At 32.2% G+C, this 23606-nt stretch overlaps 2 protein-coding genes across 2 annotated transcripts; one reads left to right on the top strand and one right to left on the bottom strand.

The window, feature by feature from the left end:
• Nucleotides 1-2333: 2333 nt before the first annotated feature.
• LOC124358764 (pickpocket protein 28-like) lies at nt 2334-5333 on the bottom strand. The gene is made up of 2 exons (XM_046811061.1): nt 5240-5333; nt 2334-2754 (listed from the first exon to the last, which is right to left on the bottom strand). Exons 1-2 carry the CDS (start codon nt 5277-5279, stop codon nt 2561-2563), a joined length of 234 nt encoding a protein of 77 aa, XP_046667017.1. The 5' UTR covers nt 5280-5333; the 3' UTR covers nt 2334-2560.
• A 5404-nt stretch (nt 5334-10737) lies between these two features.
• On the top strand, nt 10738-16286 carry LOC124358437 (palmitoyltransferase ZDHHC6-like). The gene is made up of 3 exons (XM_046810734.1): nt 10738-10755; nt 14772-14959; nt 15855-16286. Exons 1-3 carry the CDS (start codon nt 10738-10740, stop codon nt 16012-16014), a joined length of 366 nt encoding a protein of 121 aa, XP_046666690.1. The 3' UTR covers nt 16015-16286.
• The last annotated feature ends 7320 nt before the right edge of the window (nt 16287-23606 follow it).

Here is a 23606-nt window from a genome sequence, read left to right as displayed (position 1 = left end):
AATCTTCTGTTGGATTAGATCATATTTCAATGAGCTAAATAAGCTATTTCATTGGCCATCTCATGAAACTCACTTTATATTCAGTCCAGTTTAGAACAACTTCTGATACCTTCTTTCTATAAACGGTGGAAGAAAAGAAAAATGAGACATGAAATACTGCCATAAATAAACCCTAATTATAACACTGAGGGTTGGCAGCATAAAACTCAAAAAGAGGATGAGAGTTTAAAAGTTTATTTCATATACTGACTACTGTCTTAAAATCTTGGCAGCCCATAATGAAGGACAGGGTGAAAAATTTCACCAGCACGTTTTTGATTTTGAGATATATCACAAGAGGAAATACAATATCATTAGCTGTCATACTGATACTGTTAGACACTCAATCAAGAAACCAAAAGAATTAAAATAAAAAGGAGTTTGGAAAAACAGCATACAGAAAAAGAAAGTTTAATAGGAGAAAGGATTATATCTAAAATTGTGTGTAAATAAAACAGAAAACTATAATTAGTTGTAATAAAATCATTTAAATTCAGTTCAATGTAAAAAAATAAGTCTTTTTGTAAAAGTAATTTCTTATTTTGTAAAAAATCTCATATGTGATTGGATGTTATGGCCAAATCGTATTTGAAAACTGTAGCCTTTAAAAAATATAATTGAACAAAAATATTACATGTAACTAATGAATGTTTCTAATTTACTTAAGGTTATTAGGGCATATTTTAAATTGCTTATTTAGGACAAAGCTATTAAATTTTGTTGCAAGAGATGTCAGATATGAAACAAAATTAATTACTTAGTTAAATTTATTGGTTGTGAATAAAACAACAGCTGATTATAATATAACTGTGGCAAAGCAAATTTTTAATAAACAAATAACTTGAGAAAGTAAATGACTTCTTCCCAAAATAGAAATTTTGATAATGGAAGCAAGTAAGTATGATAAACTCAGAACTGGATATTAAAATGTATTACAGATTCAAAAGTTGCATTATTTTTATTAAATTATTAACGGATCGAAATATGAAATGATGGTTTACACCATTGGACACAGAATAGATAAAAAATTTAAAATTATATGTCAGGAGATCATATTTTAATTGAAATATTATACTTAAATGACAAATGGCCATCATGTAATTAAATGTCACTATTGAGTTTTTTCATACATTCCATACTTTATAGATACACTGCATAAAAAAATAATAAACAAGGTTTTTAAATAATAACTGCACCATTTGTTTAGTACAAAAATATGGTCACTAGATTCTTTTATATCTTTTCAAAGATGTTTTGCAGCTTTAAGAAACAAATCCAAAGGTTAACATTCTATTAGCAAGCAACATTAAAATCAATGTTTTCTTTGTAGAACCACATAATTAAGAACATCAAAACATTTCAGTCTTGTAAAGTGTCTGATGTTGCAAGGTTTTTAAATAACGTACAGCCGTATGTTTTACTATTTATTTCCACTGTAGTGTAAAAAGTACTGTATATTGCTTTAAAAAAATAGTATCATATCGTATTTCATATGCTTGAAATACATAAGAGGTGTAGTACAGTTTGAACTTAGGAATACAGTACTGATTGAATTAAAAATGTAGTGTAGGAATTATTGAACTTGCTTGATCATAAATCCAGCCTTAGTATGCTAGTCTCTGGGGTCCAGGTGATCATGTGTACAAAGTCATTAATTCAGTTATGGCTCTGTCACTTAGTCACCAATAGAAACATCAACAGCTATCACATTAGCTATCAAAATATGTTATCGTGTTGTACTAAAGAACAATATGATTGTCTTACCTGTAAGCTTTTTATATTATAATTAGCTGGGCCTGTGATAGATTAGATATTGGTTTTCATCTAGTAATTTAGAATTTCAATTTTTCTTCACAGTCACTAAAAGTCTGCTACCATTATATTTTTATTCTTTCTCCTGATAAAACTTACTGCTTTTCTTGACTGATCACTAAAATTTTTAAATTGTTACCTTAGTACTTACTTATATACTAACCATACACTAGCACAGAAAAGAATAATTAAACCACAATCAATTTCATTTAAATACTGTAAAATTTGAAAAGACAAAACCTTCAAAAGTAAAGGAGTATGAGTAATGTTTGAACATTGATAATCCAAAATTCATTCATATGGAAGAGGAATAAATCTGGTCAGGTGGCAGATAGGGTTGTAAACTAACCGTGGAAAAAAGTTGGGATTCACCTTACCCTAAAGGATCAGTATTTTTTGATAGGCATTGATTTTACTCATCACTTCACTCCTCACCTTCACACCCTGACAGCTAATGTAACTGAAGAAATGTTGCAGGAATATAGAAGTGTTGAGAGCAAGAGCTTGTAGTATGTACACAATGTTCAGTACTCACAGTAACTTAATACTAATTTTAAATATGCCAAATAGGTTCAATCGTCAGTTTAGTTGTGTCTTGCTTATCAAAATTACTTTTATTTTGTTGTTGTTAATATACATTGTACAAAGACATCAAGATCCTATTTCCTCAAAAATGTCAGCTAAAGTGTTCCAAATAATCATGAAGATATTAATAAAGGAATTTATGGGTCCAGACTGGTGGCATATTTTTCTGCACTTGAATGTTCGGTACAACACTCTTACTGACTTCTTCTTCCCTGCGCTTATTATTGTTCCATAACCGCAGAGTGAGGTGGAATAGAAGCTCTGCTACACTGAGGATACTGAACCCACAGCTGAGTCCAAGAAGTCCTCCACAATTAGCTGAAACACATTAGTATCGTACTTAGCCTTACCAATGTTTTAGAATTTAAACTGTTGAAGAGTCACTTCTAGTTTTAACTATTTATTTGTCAATGGCAAACACATTGCCAATGACAAACAAATATTTACATTGGTTATAAACTGTAAAAAAAAACCATGATAACAAAAATATTAACCAGTGGCAACCATCTTATTTGTAATATTATAATGAGAAACACAATAATTGTACTTTGATGACAAAACATGTATAGCAATAAATATATAAAAACTATTTTAATATAATGAATACATCATTTGACTGTATAATATTTTATGAGAAGATGTCATCTAATGCATTATATCAACATATTAATATAAACAAACAAGTAATTATGCATTCATTACACAGTAATATTTATTCCTTTCTTATAGCATATCTGTGTTGGTAATGAAAAGTACAATACATTTTGTTTCTTAAAATGACAAGAAATCAAAAGCCATGTGGAGAGTTCTAAATAATGAAAGAAAAGAAAAATCAACCAAAAATCAACTGGAATGTTTGAAAATAAATGAAGACATCTCGGATTCTCCAAAGGTCATTGCCAACCATTTGAATAACTTCTTTGCTGCAACCGCTGACAGAACACTTAACAAAAATGGAAATAGACCAACACCAATGTCTACAATAGAACTAAATAACCTGTTCCAAATTCCAAAATTAAATTTTTTTGAAACAGATGAATTAGAAATTGAAACAATTATTGACTTGTTAAAACCAAAAACATCAACAGGTGAGGATGAGATCTCCTCCAAACTAATTAAACAATGCAAACACGAAATCATCATCCCACTGACAATAGTTGTCAATAAATCACTCTCTCAAGGAACATTTCCCAGTGATCTGAAACTCTCAAGAATTTACCCAAAGTATAAAAGCGGAGCAGCAAATGAAGCCACCAGTTACAGGCCAATCTCTCTCATATCAACATTTTCTAAAATTTTGGAACATGTAGTACAAAGTAGACTTCTGGGACATCTCAAACAGCATAATCTCCTTACATCTAGACAACATGGCTTTGTGAAAGACAGATCTACCTCAACAGCAATAGCCCAACTAATAGAAGCCATAATCGACAAACTGGAAAAAGGACAGATTGCCTCAAGTATATTGTTGGACTTCAGTAAGGCATTCGACTATCTGGATCACAAACTTATCCTACAAAAGCTGCAGTATCTGGGAGTCACTAACAAGGAACTAGACTGGTTCAAGAGCTATTTAAGCAACAGGAAGCAGGTAGTCGAAATCACTCATATGGAGAACAATACTGTGAAGCAAGTAAAATCCGAACAACTACCAGTGAGCAGAGGAGTACCTCAAGGCTCCGTACTTGGACCTGTTTTGTACATTCTAGTAACTAATGACTTCTCAGACTATCTTAAGGACTACTGCAAAATAGTAATGTACGCTGATGACACAGCTCTGATTTTAGCAAATAAGGACAAGGACCAACTCGACATAGACTCTTTTATTGCATATAACCAGGCAAAACAATACTGCTATCTCAACGATCTGGTTTTAAATGACTTGAAAACACAGCAATTAATTTTCACAGCTAGACCAAACAACTTCCATGGCGTCCCAGAAATAACAACAATAGAAACAGGAAAATACCTTGGAATAATCTTAGATCAAAATCTCTCTTGGGAACCCCATATAAACCAACTCTGTCACAAACTTAACAGCAGCCTATATGCAGTACGGAGAATGAAACAAATCAGCAGTACCCGAGTAGCTTTAACAGCTTACTACTCCCTGTTAGAATCTCACCTGAGATATGGTCTGATCGTCTGGGGAAGCACGACAATCGCAAACCTTCAACGGGTACTTATTATCCAAAAACGGGCTATTAGGATTCTAAAAGAACTAGGACCACTAGACTCGTGTCGAGCAGCCTTCAGGGAGTTGGGAATCTTGACTGTGGTAAACATCTACATCGAAGAAACAATCCTCTTTGCAATAAGAACAGGCCAAGCAAGAACTGGTGACAATCATCCCTACAGCACCAGAAACAGGAGCAACTTCCTCCTCAATCAGCACCATCTGAGCTTGTTTGAGAAAAAACCGTCGTACAGAGGAGCGCTGTTTTTCAACAAACTGCCCGAATCCTTGAGGAAGCTTCCAGAGAAGAACTTCAAATCTTCCCTAAAATGCTGGCTTCTGGAGCGCCCACACTACACCGTACAAGAGTTCACCCAATGGAGAACCAGCATCTTGTAATAACAGACACTGAATTGAACACAAATTGTAACACTAACACAAGTGACCTTTGCTCTGTTCTCTATGATATGAATATGTGCAATAAAAAAAAAAGAACAAATATTTCAGATTCAAAGGGACATACAATTTGAAACAAACAATTAGCACTGTAATATTTATTAGTAATTTTATGAATGAAATATTTGGATTATTATTGTATTATATTCAATTATTGAACTATATATTTACCTATTAAGTCAGCAAAGCCATAGAGTTCTCCCCTTCTCATAGCTATAAAATCAGGGTCCTTGAAATATACATACAAAAAGTTCACAGAAATGTTCCTGTAACAAGCAGCTAAAATTTTAGTACAAATTGTAAATCCATGAAAACTTTTACTAAATATTAAAACTTACTATGTAGATATATTGAGCAATGTAAATATTTATATGAATATCTCAAAACCAAAATTATTTGATGAGGAATTTTTAAATATTGTTTCAAGGTTTTTCTCTTTACTTTTTAAATATAATTTTTAAACTTCTCAGATATTGCTTTGTTGTTCAGGCAGATAAGATATATAACAATACTGAATAATTTGCAGATACTCAAAAACAAAATAATTAGTTTTAAAATGTTTTCTCCAATCATTTAAAACTTGTTGAATGTTGCTTTCCTGTTTGAATTGAAATTTGTTGAAAACATTGGATATATTAGAGAAGAAAATCTACTGTCACTTGTTTGTGTGAGTATAGTTAGTTCTGACTTTTTGTTATTCACAAAACTATGTCATACTGCTTTTACAACATTAATTGTTCTAAGGGCTTTTATTGATTGATTTTGAGAATAGGATAATTTAAAATTGCTGAATTAAAATAAATTATATTTTTTTAATTAGTGGTATACAATTTTTATTACTGGTGACTATTGTAGAATTTAACCAACATAGAGAAGTATACAGGGTTTGTCCGGAAAGTAATAGGACTGAATCGAGTAAAAAAAAATTATTGAGCAAATCGTTACAATTCTTTAAAACCTTTCAAAATAGGCTTCTTCTGCGTCGATGCAGCGCTGCCAGCACGAATAGCTTCTCCGGAATAGCGTTGAGAGCCGCGGTGCAAGCTGCTTGGATCCCCTCTGTCGTCTCAAAATGCTTGCCTTTTCAGGCGAGGAAACAAAAAAAAGTCTGGGGGGGCTACATCAGGGCTGTAGGGCGGCTGTGGGAGAGTTGGGATGCCGGCCTTGGTCAGGTAGCTGTTCACAAAAATGGCGGTGTGAGCCCCAATTTCTGGTCGCCAGTGAGCACTTTTGGGACCATCTTCGCACACACCTTGCGCATGTTCAAATGCTCCGTCACAATTTCATGAACCACAGATTTTGGTAAATGTAACATCTGGGCAATTAAACGAATACTTAGTCGACGGTCTGAGTTCAAAACTTTGCGCACACAAGTCACATTGTCGAAGTCGAAGGTCTTCCAGCACGGTCTTCATCAGCGACCTCTTCCCGGCCCTCCAAAAAGGCCTGGTGCCACCGAAAGACACCACTTCTTCCTAAAGCAACATCTGGGTAAGGCTGCTTGATTATATCAAATGTCTGTGTCACAGATTTACCGAGTTTCACACTGAATCTAATCGTGTACTTCTTCTATAACGAACGTTGCATTTTCGGCTTGCACCACTCACAGAAACATGTCACGTGAAAATGACTGTCCTGACTCTTCAGGTGCTCGGAGACAACTGACCATCTGCTTGTTCGTTAGCTAGGAACGCCCTCTACCAAATCCAGTCGGTGCGCGCACGCTCCGAAGTACAGTCTCGGCGAAAGAAAATCAGTCCTATTACTTTCCGAACAAACCCTGTATAAGCCACGAGGAAATAAAGGCATATAATAATTCAGATATAATTTTTAAGTTATGATTATTGCAGCTCAGTTGAAGTAATAGGAAGATATTTAACAACTGAAATGTTAATTATTTTATTTCATGTGGGTTTTGGTAATTAATATCTAAAAAGCTACTGGAGATACAAAAAAAAATATTTAAGAAAAAGTTTAGGAATGTTGTGTGCATTCCAAACACTTTTTTCATTTTTTCTGGGTCATAAATAACATAGTTTAGAATGTTTTTAAGAGAAAAGTTTTAATGCTCTTTATATTTAAATGAATTGCATACCAAGTGGGCCAACAAATGTAGTCAAAATATTTATAAGATCAATTTTAACTGTACCAAGTTTTAGCTTGTTTGGGCTTTTTATGGGATTGTTATTGTTTCCACAATCTGTGTTTTCTTTGGAACGGGTTGTGGGCTCTGGGTACCACGTTGAGTGAAGTTATGCAGAAGTTTTTTATTAAGTACTACCATGAGGACAACTGCAATGGGGCGATTTTTTATACAACATCTACCTAATACAAGGAAGGAATATACAACACCATGTTCCGCATAACAGGCTTCACTGAGGTTCAATACAAAATTTAAGTCCTCTAGCTGATTTTATTATTGACAGACAACAGTTAATCATACAGAAAAAAATGTTTGTACGTCCCCAGAAAACAAAGCTAAATTGTGTCAGTCTACTTGAGTGATAGGCTTTTAATGACGATCAGCCAAATTCTATGGTGAGACATCCACTATCATAGAACTAACTTTTGTCTATGTAAAAATGAAGTTTCATGGGAAATTTCAAGTGTGTAGATAAAATCTTTCTCAATACATCTTGCTACATGATACATTCACATTCTTATTCATTAATTTGGGTTTTATATTTGTGTTTAAATAATAAAATGCTACATACTAAGTCAATCATAAAATGAAGTTTAATGTGTTCGGATGGTTAGGCGTTGTGTTAAAATGTCACATTATTATCTCTTGTAAGTGTACTTTGTTTACAAATTAATTTATTCAGCCATCATGGTTACCCAGAAGACCAATGTAAAAACATTGGAAAATCCCATAGAGTGACATGTACCATCACCAAACTCATTGGTCCTCATAAAGAAATGAAGCTTCATGGACAACTTCAAGTCTATAGGTCAGTTAGTTTTCAGACAGACCGACAGAAATGAAACTTTTTCTAGCCCCTCAAATGAAAGGCTTCGCTAACGGTCATCCAATGAAATAAAGTAGTAAAGTACTGACCAATTAATTGTATATTAATTAACAAGTATGAATGTCTTTAATATTGCTCAATTTAAAATAATTTATATAATCCATGAATTGTAATACTACCTGTAACATGTATCAGGTAGTCTACTATTCCCTAATATGTAATATACATTAATCTCATGAAATCAGATATGTTGTGTTTATTTGTAGATAGTGCCATTGCATATATTTTTTGTGCATTCTTACATTTGAATTATCCTATTGTGATTTACAAAGTATTAGTTAGTAATGAAGAAAGATTCTCACCTATATTCTTCTGAATCTGTTTCTATTACTTGTAATATTTCATTCAATTCCACATTACTCTGAGATAGATCTGCCTTGTAGTGAATAGTTTTACATGATGGAAGACAGTTGCAGTCATTTTCACCTTTGATTTTCTTTATTCTCTGTCGCATAAATTCTCTTGTTAGTGTCACTAAAAGAAATTAGTTTCTCTTATTACAATATATAAAAATTATTTACCCAATAAAGATTTGTTTAACTGGTATTAAGTCATGTAGAATTGTAAGTCCAATTAATAGAGGGATCTAGATCACTCACTTGTAAAATGTGGAATGTATGTAGTTTAAAACAATGTTTTTTGTGTTCTGAGGTGCAGTTGAAAATTTTCCGTATGAACCAAAAGTGCTTGTATTTTCAAAGAGAGGTAGTGAAATGCTATTTCAGTTAATTTCCCCTTAAATTGACCACTATATATATATACAGAGTGTAAATTAAGTCCTGATACACGTGGATATATTCCAAACAGATTGAGATATCTATGTACAACATTCACCATACTTATTATATTACTTTGAACGCTTGAAATTTAATTTGATTCCTTACTGAAACTGAACAAAAATATTGAAAATACGTTTTGGAAAGAGTGTTTGCTGTTGTGAAAAAGCTGGCAAGCAGAGGACGTCCGTTTCGACAATTTGATGATATATTTGGGTCGCTACACAACGGCGAGTATATGATTAGAATTAATAGACGAGTTCGACCCTTACCTTGGTGAACATATAAGTGAACATAACATTTGGTAATCCTGGTTCAGGGAGAACGTCTTATCTTTCATCATCATTTACAATGAAGTAATTAAATTGTTATCATTTACTCCATAATAGTGGACTTAAACCCTGACATAAGTCACATTGATTAATTGTCATTAGTTTTGAGGTTTGTAAAAGAAAATGGCATTCCTCTTGAACGATTTCTCTTGTTTTCACCAGATACAGGGCACAAATCCAAGGAAATAGCCAGAGCTCTAATGTCTGTATTAATTTCAAACTCCATAGATTTAGCCAACTGTAGAGGGCAGTTGTATGATAATACAAGCAATATATCAGGGGTGTACAGCAACTTGCAAGCTAGAATAAAGATGGAAAATTCTACAGCATCGTTTGTCCCTTGCTTGGCTCATTCACTGAATCTTGTGGGTACATGTACTGCACATGTTGCTGTCCGGAAGCATGTGCCTTCTTTAACCTAATTCATAACATTTCCATCTACTAAGAGATGGAAACCTCTACTTTGCATTACTCAAGATAAAATTAAAACACCCAAGGGTTTGTCAAAACAAGGTGGGGTGCTCGTGAAATTGCACGTAAAGCTCTATGTGAAAATCTAGAAAGTTGTATTCTGATTTTGGAGACATATGATGAGGACATTAATGAGAAACCTCTAGCTAAGAGTGAAGAAAAGGGGCCCTGAAATACTTGAATAGATTGTAATCAATGATTATGGTGGAACTTTGTACCGATATATTGGACAGATTTGTACAAGGTAATCAAATCTGACAAAAAGTGAATAGAGAGAATAGTCAAATTGTATTACTTTTTAGTAATAGTAAAGAAGTCATCCTTGCAGGCCGTGATACATTTAGAGTAGAAATATATTCTGTTGTTCTTGACGAACTCATCAGCTTCACAAAGAGCAAAAATGCTTATGACGTTATTGCAGTTCTCAGTTTTTAACAATCTATCGTCGTGTTCAGCTGAAACTATTGTTGATCTTGCTGGAAAACTGAGCTCTTCATATGTAATTGTGCTCAGATGTTTCAAATTGCTCAACAAAACATTCATTGTTTTAAGAATAGAATCTTGCCTTAGATCTGGAATGAATGAAGATAAAATAAACTAGTTGGGGCTGAACTTTTGAACTGTGATCAAATATAAGTTAAAGACTTAATAGAGGAGTGCATAATGAATAAAATTAGGAGGAAACCAATATAAGGAAACATAATAAAGACTTCCCAAAGTAGAAAACATTGATATGTTAGTTTATTTTTTATACTTTTACTTTTTGTTCAGATATTTTAACAATAATGTAGTTTTTAGTTTGTAAAATCATGTACCTTTTCACATGTACTGTAATTGAAATATAAAACAATAACTCTTGATGTTCTTATGAACTCTCGCTTATGGACTCACTGGATTTAGATTTTTATTTAAATAATGACTTTTGCACAGGTTTTGTATATTTCAGTGCTGCTCAGACGCCTGAATTGGACCATATGATTAAAAGATCCTATATGGAACTGAATATATCTATGATCTGATAGAGAAGGTTCGTCAGAGATTTTCTATCAGATCTATTAATAATGCCGAATAACCAAAAGGTAATACTGATGACCTTTTATTTAATCCTATTAGCAAAGGTAGGTCCTGACATTAACTAAGAGAGATTACATGACAAGATAAAATTTAATAATGACAGCTCTGTGCTGTGGACGCTCTCGATCAGACGTCTCAACAAGCTAGTTGGAGGGATTGCCTCAGAGTTGTAGGGGAAATAAGCGTAGCTGACAACCAGGCCGTTCCTAATATCCCTGTCGACAGTTCTGCTCATCACTAGCAGGAACTTATATTATTGCAGTGTGAGCTAATCTTTCCAGTTTTTTAAAATAGCCATGAAGATGTTTAGAATTGTTCCAATGGGAACTGGCTTAAAAGTATTATTGTATTGACGAAATAATACACTATTACTGAAAGTAGGTTTTACACTTGTTCAAACTTTAGGGATAATTTGGAATTGTTTTAGTTTTTAAAATAAGCCTTTAACCCATTAGCTTATACATATTTTTACCATCAGCTCAGCTGGAGTTATCCTATTAAAAATGCTAAAAATGTAAGAGTTTTGTTATATGTTTATAAAAAATTTATTTTTCAAGTTATTTTGGTTATATTTTATATCTTATTGGATTAACATGAAATGGGCTTTAATAATAAATAGATAGCGATATATTTGGTCATAATTTAAAAATAATAATGCTGTACAAACTAAAAAAGTTTTGGAATATTTTAAATTAAAAAAACTTTTTACTCAAATAATATAAAATAAAATACCCCATTGTTGCTTTTATTTTATTTGAAATGTATTTCTCTACCTAGCAGTACTAGAATATAGGAGTATATATATATATATTCTAGTACTGCTAGGTATATATATATACCGAATAACCAATATATGGATTATATTGCATATATATTGCAATTATATGCATATATATATGCATAGTTTGTCAGAATAAATGTTTCTTCTAAATACTGAAAATTCCAAGAATATTGATTTTTTTCTCTTGTAGTACACTAACATTCTTATAGTAACTTATTATTCATTTAAATTTCAATTAACTGTAGTATTGCAGTTTTTTTATACTAACAATTGGTTGAAAAAATGAGTTTTAAAAAAAATTATTTAGATGGCGCTGTATTTGTCACGGAACGGTTCCGTGATATAAATTTTGAGCCCAGACTAGCTGTCACGGAACCATTCCGTGATACAAGGCCAATGGGTTAAAAATTAGCATAACATTTAAGTTAGTTCAGATAGTTTGAAAAGCAATAAAAGCATTAACATTAATTCATTATAATTCATACGCTTGCAACAATAAAAAACTATGTCATACTCAGATAGCAATTTTCAAGCAAAAAAGTGCATGAATATAAAATTATTAGTTTTTAGTTAATATTTTTAAAAAATTAGCTTTACAACTAACAATTGTAAAAACTGTGCTTTATTAGTTTCGTTCAGTAGCAATTATATAATATTGGAATAACCCTTTCAAATATACCTTCTGCATTGAATACACAGCTAGTAGAACCAATGTCGCAAACTAGGGTTGTCTCGTTTCCTAAAAAGAAAAAATATATGATTTAAACATATATATGATCAATAAAGTACCATTGCTAATTTCTAGTTTTAGACAGCTGTTTTCTTGTATTCAAACTCGTTGAATGGTCATTGATCATGAAGCAACCTGTTTGATCTCTTGACTGTTGAGAATCAGCAACTTCAGGTCCTTGTTTTGTACTGTAAGCTAAAAATATTAATAAAGGGAATGTGAGATGTAATATTGTTACTAGCTAAGAAGATCTGCTGTCTCTTAGCAAGTGTTACTGCATGTTTCTTATTTCAATAATTATTACCAACCAGAATGTCATACTGTTTTACATGGAGTCTGAACCACGCTGACTCTGATGGTTTAGAATGTACAAGGCAGAGTCAAAAAGTTTCCCAGACTTGTTACATATCTCTGATAATTCAACTGGGGGGGGGGGGTGGGGGGGGGGGGGGGTGGGGGGGGGGGGGGGTGGGGGGGGGGGGGGGTGGGGGGGGGGGGGGGTGGGGGGGGGGGGGGGTGGGGGGAATGCATCAAATCAACCACCTTAACATATTTAATTACCAGTCACCCATAAACTAATTGCATGTAATTTTGTTTTCTGTCCCATTTTACTACATGATATTTTTGAATTATGCAGCAATAATTATGTGACAGGGTTTTATATATTTATAATTATATATTTTAACTAGCTATTTTGGTGTAACAGTGAACTGTTATGAGATAGAATTCCCAAGTTGTATTTGATTGCCGGGAGTAAGCATCCATACACTTTACTCATTTATTTCATTGTGAAAATGACTTCTGCATGGCAGAAAATATTTTTTCCTCTTCTGAACAAATTTCTCTTGTTGTTTTTGTTCTACACTTCACAAAGTGTGCGTGTGTGCGTATCAACGATACAGTATTACATCTCCAGACTCCCACACTACAAAATCATCATGGCTAACAAGAAAAAATCTATAACCTTAAATTAAGAGGTCTAAAATTAAGCGGAATATCCCAGCCTCTGCGGTAAAACAAACAGAAAGCCTGTAAAATATAGTGAACACAGTTAAAAAAAGAAGATAACAGCAAATGCTCACTTCAAATTCAAGGAGAAATTGTAGATGACTCTAAGAAGATAGCTAACCATTTCAATAAAGCGCCACAACAATTTCTACATAATTGTATCAATAATTAATATGTGTATAAAGAATATGTCAATAAAGATTAATGACTTACTGGACTTAAAATATAGTTTAATCTAGGGGAAAAGAAATTCTCATTGTCTCATCAGGTGCAAAATTTGAGTGCACTACAATGTTTTAAACACGATCGCTAAGCACGGTGGAACAACAAGTTTTCTGCACATAACGTAGCTAGAGTGGGAAGCGTTTAATTGATGTAAATATTGAGTATAGCTCCAGTTTACTTTCCTCTTAGTGCAGCAACTGAAATCTGCAGATGCTGTCACAGACTTGACTCTTGCAATCTGGAGTCATATTCGTCTGAAGAGATCCAAAAAAGTTAGCGGCAAAGACGTTTAAAATTAACTCTTTACATCGGTTTGATATCAGGTAAACCCAGAATACAAAATTGAAGAGGTATTCTCATTGTCTCATCAGGTGCACAATTGCGTTCATTACAATGCTTTAGACATGTTCTCTAAGCAAGGTGGAAATTCCTAGTTTTCTCAACTAAGAGGAAAATGAACTGGAGCTAAACTCAACATTGATTTAACATTTCCCATCATAGCTTTGTTATGTATAAAGAATGACTGTTATTTAAAATATTCATAGACTAGTAATGAAGCTCACACAGTCTACAAGACATTGTTAGAACTATTAGGTAAAATTCAAAGTGATTGTCAAGGATTGATCACAACTAATTTGAAATATCTTTATGAAATGCTTTTTATAAAGCCATTAAAAGTGATTGTCAAGGATTGATTTTATGGAGAAACCACTTCATTTATTATTCTAGGTTTACAGTATCTATTCTATCACAATTGATTTGAAATATCTTTACGAAACGCTCTTTATAAAGCCAAATTAGGTCATTCTTCAGACTTCAAGTGAATCACTTTGGGAAAGGTTACGCATGAGAAAATATTTTTTAATAAATTATGTACAATGTTAAAAGCATCCTTTCTTCTTCCCTAAAATTCTTATAACATGTAAACATATGCATAATTCAAACTTCATATACATAATATACATTTTAACAAATGTAAAGTATATGTATATGAGTGAGTAGATACATGCAATTAAAAAAAATATACATTAGCGCAGACAGAATAATAAAAACCAGACAATATTTAAGCAATTACTCAAATATAAAGGAACAAGGTATACGAAATCAAGCAATTGCACAATACTTTTTCCAGATCTTTCTCAAAACATCAAGCATTTGCTTCATGAGTCAAGCATTTGTTTATTGATCTCAAATTAATAATATTTTTAAACTTGGGGACTGTAAATTCATAAAAGTAACATTATTTTATTCACAGCATCCAATGTCATTGTTTACAGATTGAGCAGAAGGAACAAAAGGGAGAAAAGAGGCAAAGAACACGAGCGTACAGTGCAGTGCACAGATACAGTGGGCGGTGGTTTCCGGTGATGCATGGCTGGCGCACTTTGTTTCACATACCCTTCACAGATGAGGCCAGGATATCTTTACAGCCACAAGACTCCATTCTGGTCACACGGTGGCGACGGTTAGTGTCCGTGTCAAGTAAAACTTTGACCCATTATTAAACCTTGTTAATAACACATATTGTTTCTTCCTGTCCTTTACTTAGCTACATTTAGTCACCTATACTCTTGCTTGAAGCTCCGACAAAATTACAACACAGTTGGAGAAAAGCATCAGTTGGAATAAAATAATCTGAAAAGAACTTTTATTAACAAAAGTATATTATGTTGCAAGTTTATATTTGACAATAGAAGGATTGTGAAGGAAACAGAATTTTTCCGGACATTTGCCACCATTCAGTGGTACAAGGAATTAGTAACACTAAGTTTCGATATCTATAATCTGATCTCTTTCTCAGATGCATAACTAACCTAACACAATCTACATTTGAATTAACAAATCATACTAGAGAGTTGTGACACACTGAGTCAGGAATCACAATGAAGAAGTTGTATTTCAAACTCTATGCATGGTATCTCTAAAACATGCACTTAATAAAAACAAAATCACTAACAATTCTTGAAACCGTACAAAAGAATTCAGGTCACGAAGGTGAGAATAGGAAGATGAACTTCTAAAAACCATACTGTGACTCCACATTGGTGTGTGACATCTTTTTGATACTTCATGTTTCCTTATAATTTATTTTTTTAGAATTTGAAACGAAAGTTGCCTAATTTTGCCTTGCACAATCATAACAACAGGTAGTTGGTTGTACTCTAGCTACAAGCTACTCCTGAATATGGTTTGGTAGATTTCATTGCTTAAAATAAGTTACTTTGGCTTTGACTCTGTAGCGTTACTGTGTTTACTACCAGTGTACATCTTGACTTTAACATGTTAAAAATAAACTTCTTCTTCATTAATAATTAATCCATTGAAAAATATGATAGTAATGTGATTCAATCTTGATGTAGGTACTGGCTGTTTGGAGAGAGGACGTCAGTTTCCGATGGAAGCAAAGCTCGTGGCTGGTTCCCGCGTTCTTGTGTTGTGGAGATATCCTCATGTCAGGATGACAAGGATGACAATTATCACCACCATCCTGTCAGTGGGGACTCAAAAAAAACTCAGTAAAGATAAATACCTCTTGACATTATATACATAGCACATTGAGGCAGTATTGTTAAAACAACGAAATTATTAGATTTAAGGAGGAAATGATGTTTTAAATTTTGTTAACATCAGAGCAAGTGATTTTACTACTTAGTACCATAGATAAATGGGTAAAAAATCAATTAGTGTGTGTCATCCTTCTACGCTATTATTTTTCGTTGCAATTAATTGTTAGTGCAGATTGTAAATTGATTGCACTTCATAAGCTAGCTAATATTGGACTTATTGTGTTTTACATGCTTTAGTTTTAATTTTTATCCAAACTTACCTATTATCTTTTCCTTCTTCGGGAGATTGTTTCCTTTTAAACATTTCAGAAAAACAAGAACTGATATCATATTTTTTTAATCAATTTCATATTTTAAATTTGTTGGAATCAATATTATTTTGAGGAAAAACAAATGTTTTGTATTAACCAAAATTATAATATCTGTGATTTAGAAATCAACGGTATAAGTTAAAGTTTTTGTCCTTCAGGAAAATTTTCCAGTTCTTGTGTTAAAACTAAGTCTTGCCAATTACCATGTTTTAATTTTACATTTTCATTTATTTACTATTTAAAATACGTAACAAAAGTTATTTAAGACTGATTCATATAATTTTTATTAGTACAATCAATACTTATTTAAATCTTGGTATACATAATAAATGGTTATATATTATTTCTTGTACAAAGTTTTTTTTTAAGTTGTGTTAAAACAAGTCGAGAGTTCTGTGGAATTGAAAAGGAGCTATACTCCTCCTCCAAAATTGTGATTTCTGTTTTCTGTGCTCATCTGTAAGCTGAAGTGCTAGCCCAAGTTTGCTCAATTTTACATGTATAGTATAATTTTTTGATCCCTATGTCAATTTTTTAGAAAACTAACTTTTTAAAATGTTTGCTCAATACTCATGTGTTTGCTAAAAGACTTTTCTAAAAAAACACTGTAATTAAACTTGTTTATTTTAATATTTTTTATATTAAATTAAATTATAAACAACTGCACTTTAAATTTTGGTCATATTAGAAACTAATGTACTGAACCAAAAGATGGGTATGAGCCAATTCGAATTTTTAGGTGCTTTGGATGCTCAGATAGCTCCTTTAAAATGCTAAATATGCCACAACACCCAACTTGTGTCACTATGAGTTGAACGATACAGTGGTAGTTCCTCGTGAAAGGTTGTCACTTCTCATGCTTCAAAAACAAGTTCTAATCCATTAGTCTATTTAAATATGTGGATGAAGATATAAAATCTTTATTGTACAAACGTTTGACAGGTTTACAAACAGTGAAAACAAACTGGTGCATTGTCAAAATATAAAATACTAATACTCTAATTAAAACTAATATCAGCCAAAACTAGAATAACTAGCTAAGTTATAGTAAAAATTTTCATTTAAATATTTTCCTAGAAAATATTAACATTTTTCAATTAAAATATCTTTAAGTTTTGCACAGAATTGTATGTAATTTAGTGATTTAAAGTCTACTGCTAGTAAATTTAGGACTTGAGATAAATCTTCACAGTAAATCAATGTGTGCAGTATTTTTTGGAAAACAAAGAAGAATCACAAATTTAGTTTTTAAGTTTATAAACATAATTCCTTATTTCAATTAAATCATCATGTACTCTCAAGGTCACGTTATTTAAATTTTTAATTACATTGTTTTTTTTACAATATATAAATCGTAACCAATCAGAAGAGATCACATTTTTACTTGACATTGTGCTATTTATACCAAATTTCTAGTTTTATCTTTTGCACTTCCGAGGATCTGTGCATTAACCTTCAGATGTTTTCTGCTCAGCTAGCAATCAGATATAACTTTAATAGTTCTCTAATGGACCACTGTTGTTACCACCACTTGTGCTAGTCCTGGATCCGACAGCCAATTTGCACTGTATAAGCAAATGGCCTGGCCTGGTTCATCTTAGAATCAACAGAGAAATTGTCCCTAAGAAAGAAGTTAATCGTCAGCCACAATAGTTTGCACTAGTTTTGGTGGAGGTTGAAATGGGAAGATAATCAAACTGGTTATGGACTTTATATGTTTAAAATGATAATTTTTTGTCCCAAATCATATTTTTCTCATCTTGACATACTTAAAACTGATTATCAGACAGACAAATAATGTTAGTATCATTGTCAGACTGCTAGATAAAGAGGCTAGAAATGGCCAAATACTGTATTCCATCTGTATATAGTTGGCTGACACTGATTTAACAATTATTTAAGAGTCTGGTGGTTGTTCATGTATCAACCTAGAAAAAGCATAATCTGAGTGAAAAAGATTATTTTATACTTTTATTGTTTCAATACCCGGTCATCTCAACCTCCACCAAAATTTGCATAGGTGGTGATTTTTTTTGTTAGAAATTCTGTATCAATTTAAAAAGCAGGTTTTGTGCTCATACAGGGCTGATTTGGCTCTCAGTTCTTAGACTATGTGGCCCATTCAAGCTGTGTGAATTATTAACATTTGTCATCATCATCATCGTCAGACGTTTCCGTTCTCACGGGTCGTCGTACACAGCCTCCTCCACTTTAGTCTATCCTTCCAGGTCTCCTCTTCATCCACCTGTATTTTCGGTAGTCCCCTTCTCTCTATGTCTTTCCACACTTGGTCCTCCCATCTTCCTCTCGGTCTTCCTCTTGGTCTTCTTCCTCCTTCCTCCTTCTCCAGTGCTATTCTAGGCATTCTATTATCTCCCATCCTCTTCACATGCCCCATCCACTGTATTCTTCTTCCTTCCATTGTCTCTTGCAGTGAAACTACCTTCAATCTTTCTCTGGTTATTTCGTTCCTTATTCTATCTCTTCTTGTAGTCTTCTCTATCCCTCTTAAAAATCTCATTTCTGCAGCTTGCAATCTGTTATCAATTAACATTTGTAAGAAGTTAAAATGTCATCATTCGAATGGGAACTAGTAATAAATAAATTCTATTTTATTTTGCATTAGTGGTCACTCTCCTGTACTCTGCTTACCATTGGACCATTCCATTTACATTTCAACTTTTATTGATGTCCAAACACAGTTATTTTAATTTATCCTTATACTTGGTTGCAGGTATGACTTTGAATACAGATAAAGAACTTATATGTTGTGCCATAGTTCTAATGCAGTGCAATATAAAAATAAGTATGGCACCAATTAAATTGTTTTAATTCAAGAATATTTTTCTACTCAATTTCCTAGTTTTTTATGCATGCTGAACAAATAATATTTTAACATAATTTATTTTGTACTTATTATAGACATATTGTTATCTGTGTATATTTTATTGTTGTTTAATGAACTGTTTATGTTGTTTTTAAATTTTAATATACTTATTTATTTAATAATTTTAAATATACTTTTGGGTAAGGTTATATAGTTATCTACATATCATAGTGGAAATTTTGTTTAGCAATAATTTAGTATTAGTTTAAGTTATTGTTTTGAACCATATATTCGGCTTGTTTATTGTAAAGTACAGTCAATCAACTCCCAATTATAAGGAATGATCTCAGATGATCCAAAATAATGTTCCAATAATTTTGGTTAAATGTAGAATAGGACTATATTGTTGTACAGCAATCTAAGCTTAATGTTTTATTACTGAATTGTACTTTCTACATTATTAGTAAGCCTAAAAATATCATATTCATTATGTTTGAGAAGTTTTACTGTTAAAATAAATACATTAATTTGCTGCAATATAGCATATCAAGTAATAACTTGCTTTTTCAACAAACCCAATAAATTGGAAAGTTTAATAGAGTCTATATTTTAACAAACAGATAATCTGACTTGTTACTGGCATGTTACAGGTTTATTTGTGTATAAACTTTGGATTTGGTTCAGCAGTGAAGTTTATGTTATATTTCATAGGATACATTTCTGTCTCACTCTTTCATGTAATTCTGAGTAACCTGTTCATCCTCATGTGTTTTAAGTTCAGACATTATGAGTTAGACGTATTGAAAATTACATTAAATTTATAAACATTTCCTAATGATAGATTATTATTGTGTTTAGATAAGCCTAGTTATTTTATGTAGCGGATATCACACTATATAATATAAGTATCCGAGCACTAAATAATTAATCATAACAACTCTTAATCTTTATCTTACTCCCCGTGTTGTATATACAATTCTCAAATTTGTTTATGATTATCAAGATATTAATTACACAAGTTTTTTTCATTGGTCAACAAGTAGCACAATACCTCGGGTATTTTGAGAGTTAATTGCAATGTAAATATATACTTCAGTTAAGTAAGGTATTGATTATATATTTTTTTTTAATTGGTCACCTAATCTAGCTCCACCTTCAAAGGTGTGAGAGTGATCTGGTGATATAATGTTAATAATTATGATTTTCTGTTGTACAAAAATATTTGAACACTACTTAATTTGGTATGTAATTCAGTTAACATGTTGACTGCAACAGATGACCTAGTGCACTTTGAGAATACTTATTACTCATTATAGACCAGCAGTAAAGTTAACGTTTGATAGTTTAATTGATTTTAAACTCTTCAAATCAAGATTATGGTAAACTGTGGTGAAACAAGTGTTTTGCTGCTGTTAACATTATTTCAGTTCAACCTATACATCTAAGGAGACTCTAAATACATTAAGTATAAAGTTAGAGTGCCAGTTTTTATTTCTTTTTTTAGTTTAAGCATGTTTCAGAAGGTATGATTTCAATATTTTTACATAAAACATTTCTACTACTTAATTGGAGGACGAATTTATACAGACTAACTAGGATTATTGCACAGCAGCTGTGTTATACAACATTTTATATACACCCTGACCAATGACCTTTTTGTAAAATATTTGTACAAAGAATACTTCTTGGTAACCTTAGTTAAAAATTTGGATTTGCTAAATTTTTAACAAGATCTATATATATAAAAATGAAACTGTTTGTGTGTAACAGCATCACTCACAAACGGCTGGACGGATTCACCTAATTTTTTTTTTAATTTGTTCGTCTTGATCTGTAGAAGGTTATAGGATACTTTTTATCCCTTTCCCGATTCAGGATTCCGCCCCACTGGTTACAGAAATACCCGTAAGAAATGCATTGCAGCAAACATATGTTATTAAGTGAAAGAGTCTTTTCAAATTTTTAATCAGCTGTTCTTTGTAAACATATATAATGCGACAAAAAATATATTTATATATAAATTTCTTTACACTTATAGTTTTAAAGCATAGAGTAAGCTTAAGAGAAACGACAAATTTTGTTTAAACTGTTTCTGCAATCATAATATATAAAAATGAATGTTTGTGTGTTTGTCCTTTATAGACTCAGAAACTATTGGACCGATCACTATGAAAATTTGTATTTTTCTATGTAGAAGGTTTATACGCAATGCCCATTGATGTAACTAACCACCAGGCTGTACTGCAAGATATAAAAGTTATCAAAGCGCCTGCACATTATAAACTGCAATTACAACACAGTAGTTACGTATATTAAAATATCCAAACACTATTTGAAGGCAAAGAAATATACGGGCAAAGCTTAAGAGACGCGTGCGAAGCCGCGGGAAACAGCTAGTAACATTTAAAAAAATCTAAAACCATACAACTTTCACACCTAGGACCACCCAGTCTGCGAAATAAATTAAAACTTTTTTCAAAATGATTAGTGAGGCGAGGCCTTTAAATTGAAATATGGCTTAACTTTACATTTAAATTATTTAAAGTGCCATTTTGTGTGATTTTTGGCTGTTAAAATTATTCTCCTGAATTCTTTGGGGTTGAAATATGGGGTATTCATTCAAATGGAGAAGGTAGGTTTCTCGGTTCAGTCACTATACATCGCAGGCAGGTGGTCCCTGTGTAACTGAAACAAACATCTCTAGCATGTTTCACTCTGCAGCATAAAGGGCCCTTATGATCTAAAATCAAAAAGGTGTCACCTTTTGACTTAAATAAGTAAGTTCTTACTATTTTGTTTGGATTTTAATATTAAGAAACTCGTACTATTAAATACGTTAATATACAGGAATACATTTCAAATACAGATCCTCGGTAATTTCGAACATCCGATTCAGATTGTTCGGATTATCCAACTTTATTGTAACATTATAATTACACTATTTACATCTGCTTGCTTTAATGTTAGGGTACCAACCCTATAGGCTGGTACAGAGCTAGTCTCCTTTTCTTCCAGGGAGATATGACTTGAGATTAATGCCCAAAATCCTTCTTTGTGGATCTTGACAGGCGGTGGTCACTACCCCCATCTTTATCAGTCCAGAATATCTTGTCACTCTGGAAGTAGCGCAAAGGTCCTTTTATAACTAAGTGCAATTTCTCAGCTTTTGTCTTAAGAGAGAAAAACCCCACTAAATTGTTCTGTTAGGCATCCTGCCGTGCACTTTGTGGGTGGGAGCATGATGGATTTCCAGTAAAGAATACAGTAAATAGTTCAAACTTCTTACAGAATTCTATCTAACAAAACATATGAAACAGATGGTCGTTAGGCTACCTAAACAAAAATTGGCTGGTAAGATAGTGTAGATTGAGTACATTGATATCAATGTGACCTATTAAATCTTCACCATAAACTTTGGAAGCGTCTGTCTGTAAAATGTCATCTCATGGGAAATATAAAATTGATTAAAAATTAGAAAATTTGGATTAGTTCCAAATCAAACAGATTTAATTACACCCATGGTTAGCTTAGGTTGATCTGTTAAAAACCTTCAATAAGTCTAATGTTTGGGTTAATGTTTCAAAATATATATTGTATGTATTTATTTTTCGTACCTGATCTAATAGAATTTAAAATCATTTCAGCCAGGATTAACATTTAGACTAATTATACTTTATCAGACCAAAATAGATGTAAGGGGTTTCTTACTATGTAATATAGTTGTAATGTAGGCCTATGTACATGTGTTCCTTAACTCAGAATGCTCTTGTTACGTAATAATTATGTTAATATTGTAATTATCGCTTGTTGAGTTACAATTCCGCATTTTCTAACGTTTTGTGTACATATATTAAGCTTTTGTACATGTTTAGTAATTGTATTTTATGTATTTTTGTACAGAAATAAATCTTTATTTATTTAATTTTCAACGTGGAATTATTAATTGCCTACCCTTGTGAAATGCTCTATTAAACCATCATAAAAAATAGTTGAATATTATAATAAGATCAAGAAAATGTGAAGAAATCGTGATATAACTATGAGACTTTCTTATTTTTGAGAGATGATACTAAATTGTTCTAGAACATAATAAAAATATATGTAATATTGGAAAAGGTTGTTTTATGATTGTAGGTGGATTTTGTACTCAAAATCAGCATATTGCAATTATTCTCATGGTGGCACTTACTAAAAATTTCTATATAACTTCCCTCAACATGACACTCCCAAAACCACCCCTATTTACACAAAATATAACATTAAAAATACACGTTTTAGAAAAATTAAGAATTAAAATGTTGATGTATAATAATTGAAGAAGCAAGATGACATTATAAAAATAGTTCCTTAAGCTTTGAATTCCACAATCTCTATTCATTATTATTCATTCTAATAATATTATAAAGT

The sequence above is a fragment of the Homalodisca vitripennis genome, chromosome 3 (genome assembly GCF_021130785.1).
Source record: "Homalodisca vitripennis isolate AUS2020 chromosome 3, UT_GWSS_2.1, whole genome shotgun sequence".
NCBI lineage: Eukaryota > Metazoa > Arthropoda > Insecta > Hemiptera > Cicadellidae > Homalodisca > Homalodisca vitripennis.
This window is presented reverse-complemented; position numbering and strand designations above follow the sequence as displayed.

Excerpts from the sequence above, each read along its gene's own strand:
- LOC124358764 (XM_046811061.1), bottom strand. The coding sequence starts at position 5,279 with ATGAGAAGGGGAGAACTCTATGGCTTTGCTGACTTAATAG. Across the intron at positions 2,755-5,239 it reads TGGCTTTGCTGACTTAATAG|CTAATTGTGGAGGACTTCTT; the intron begins GTAAATATATAG and ends AATGTGTTTCAG.
- LOC124358437 (XM_046810734.1), top strand. Across the intron at positions 14,960-15,854 it reads CTGGTCACACGGTGGCGACG|GTACTGGCTGTTTGGAGAGA; the intron begins GTTAGTGTCCGT and ends ATCTTGATGTAG.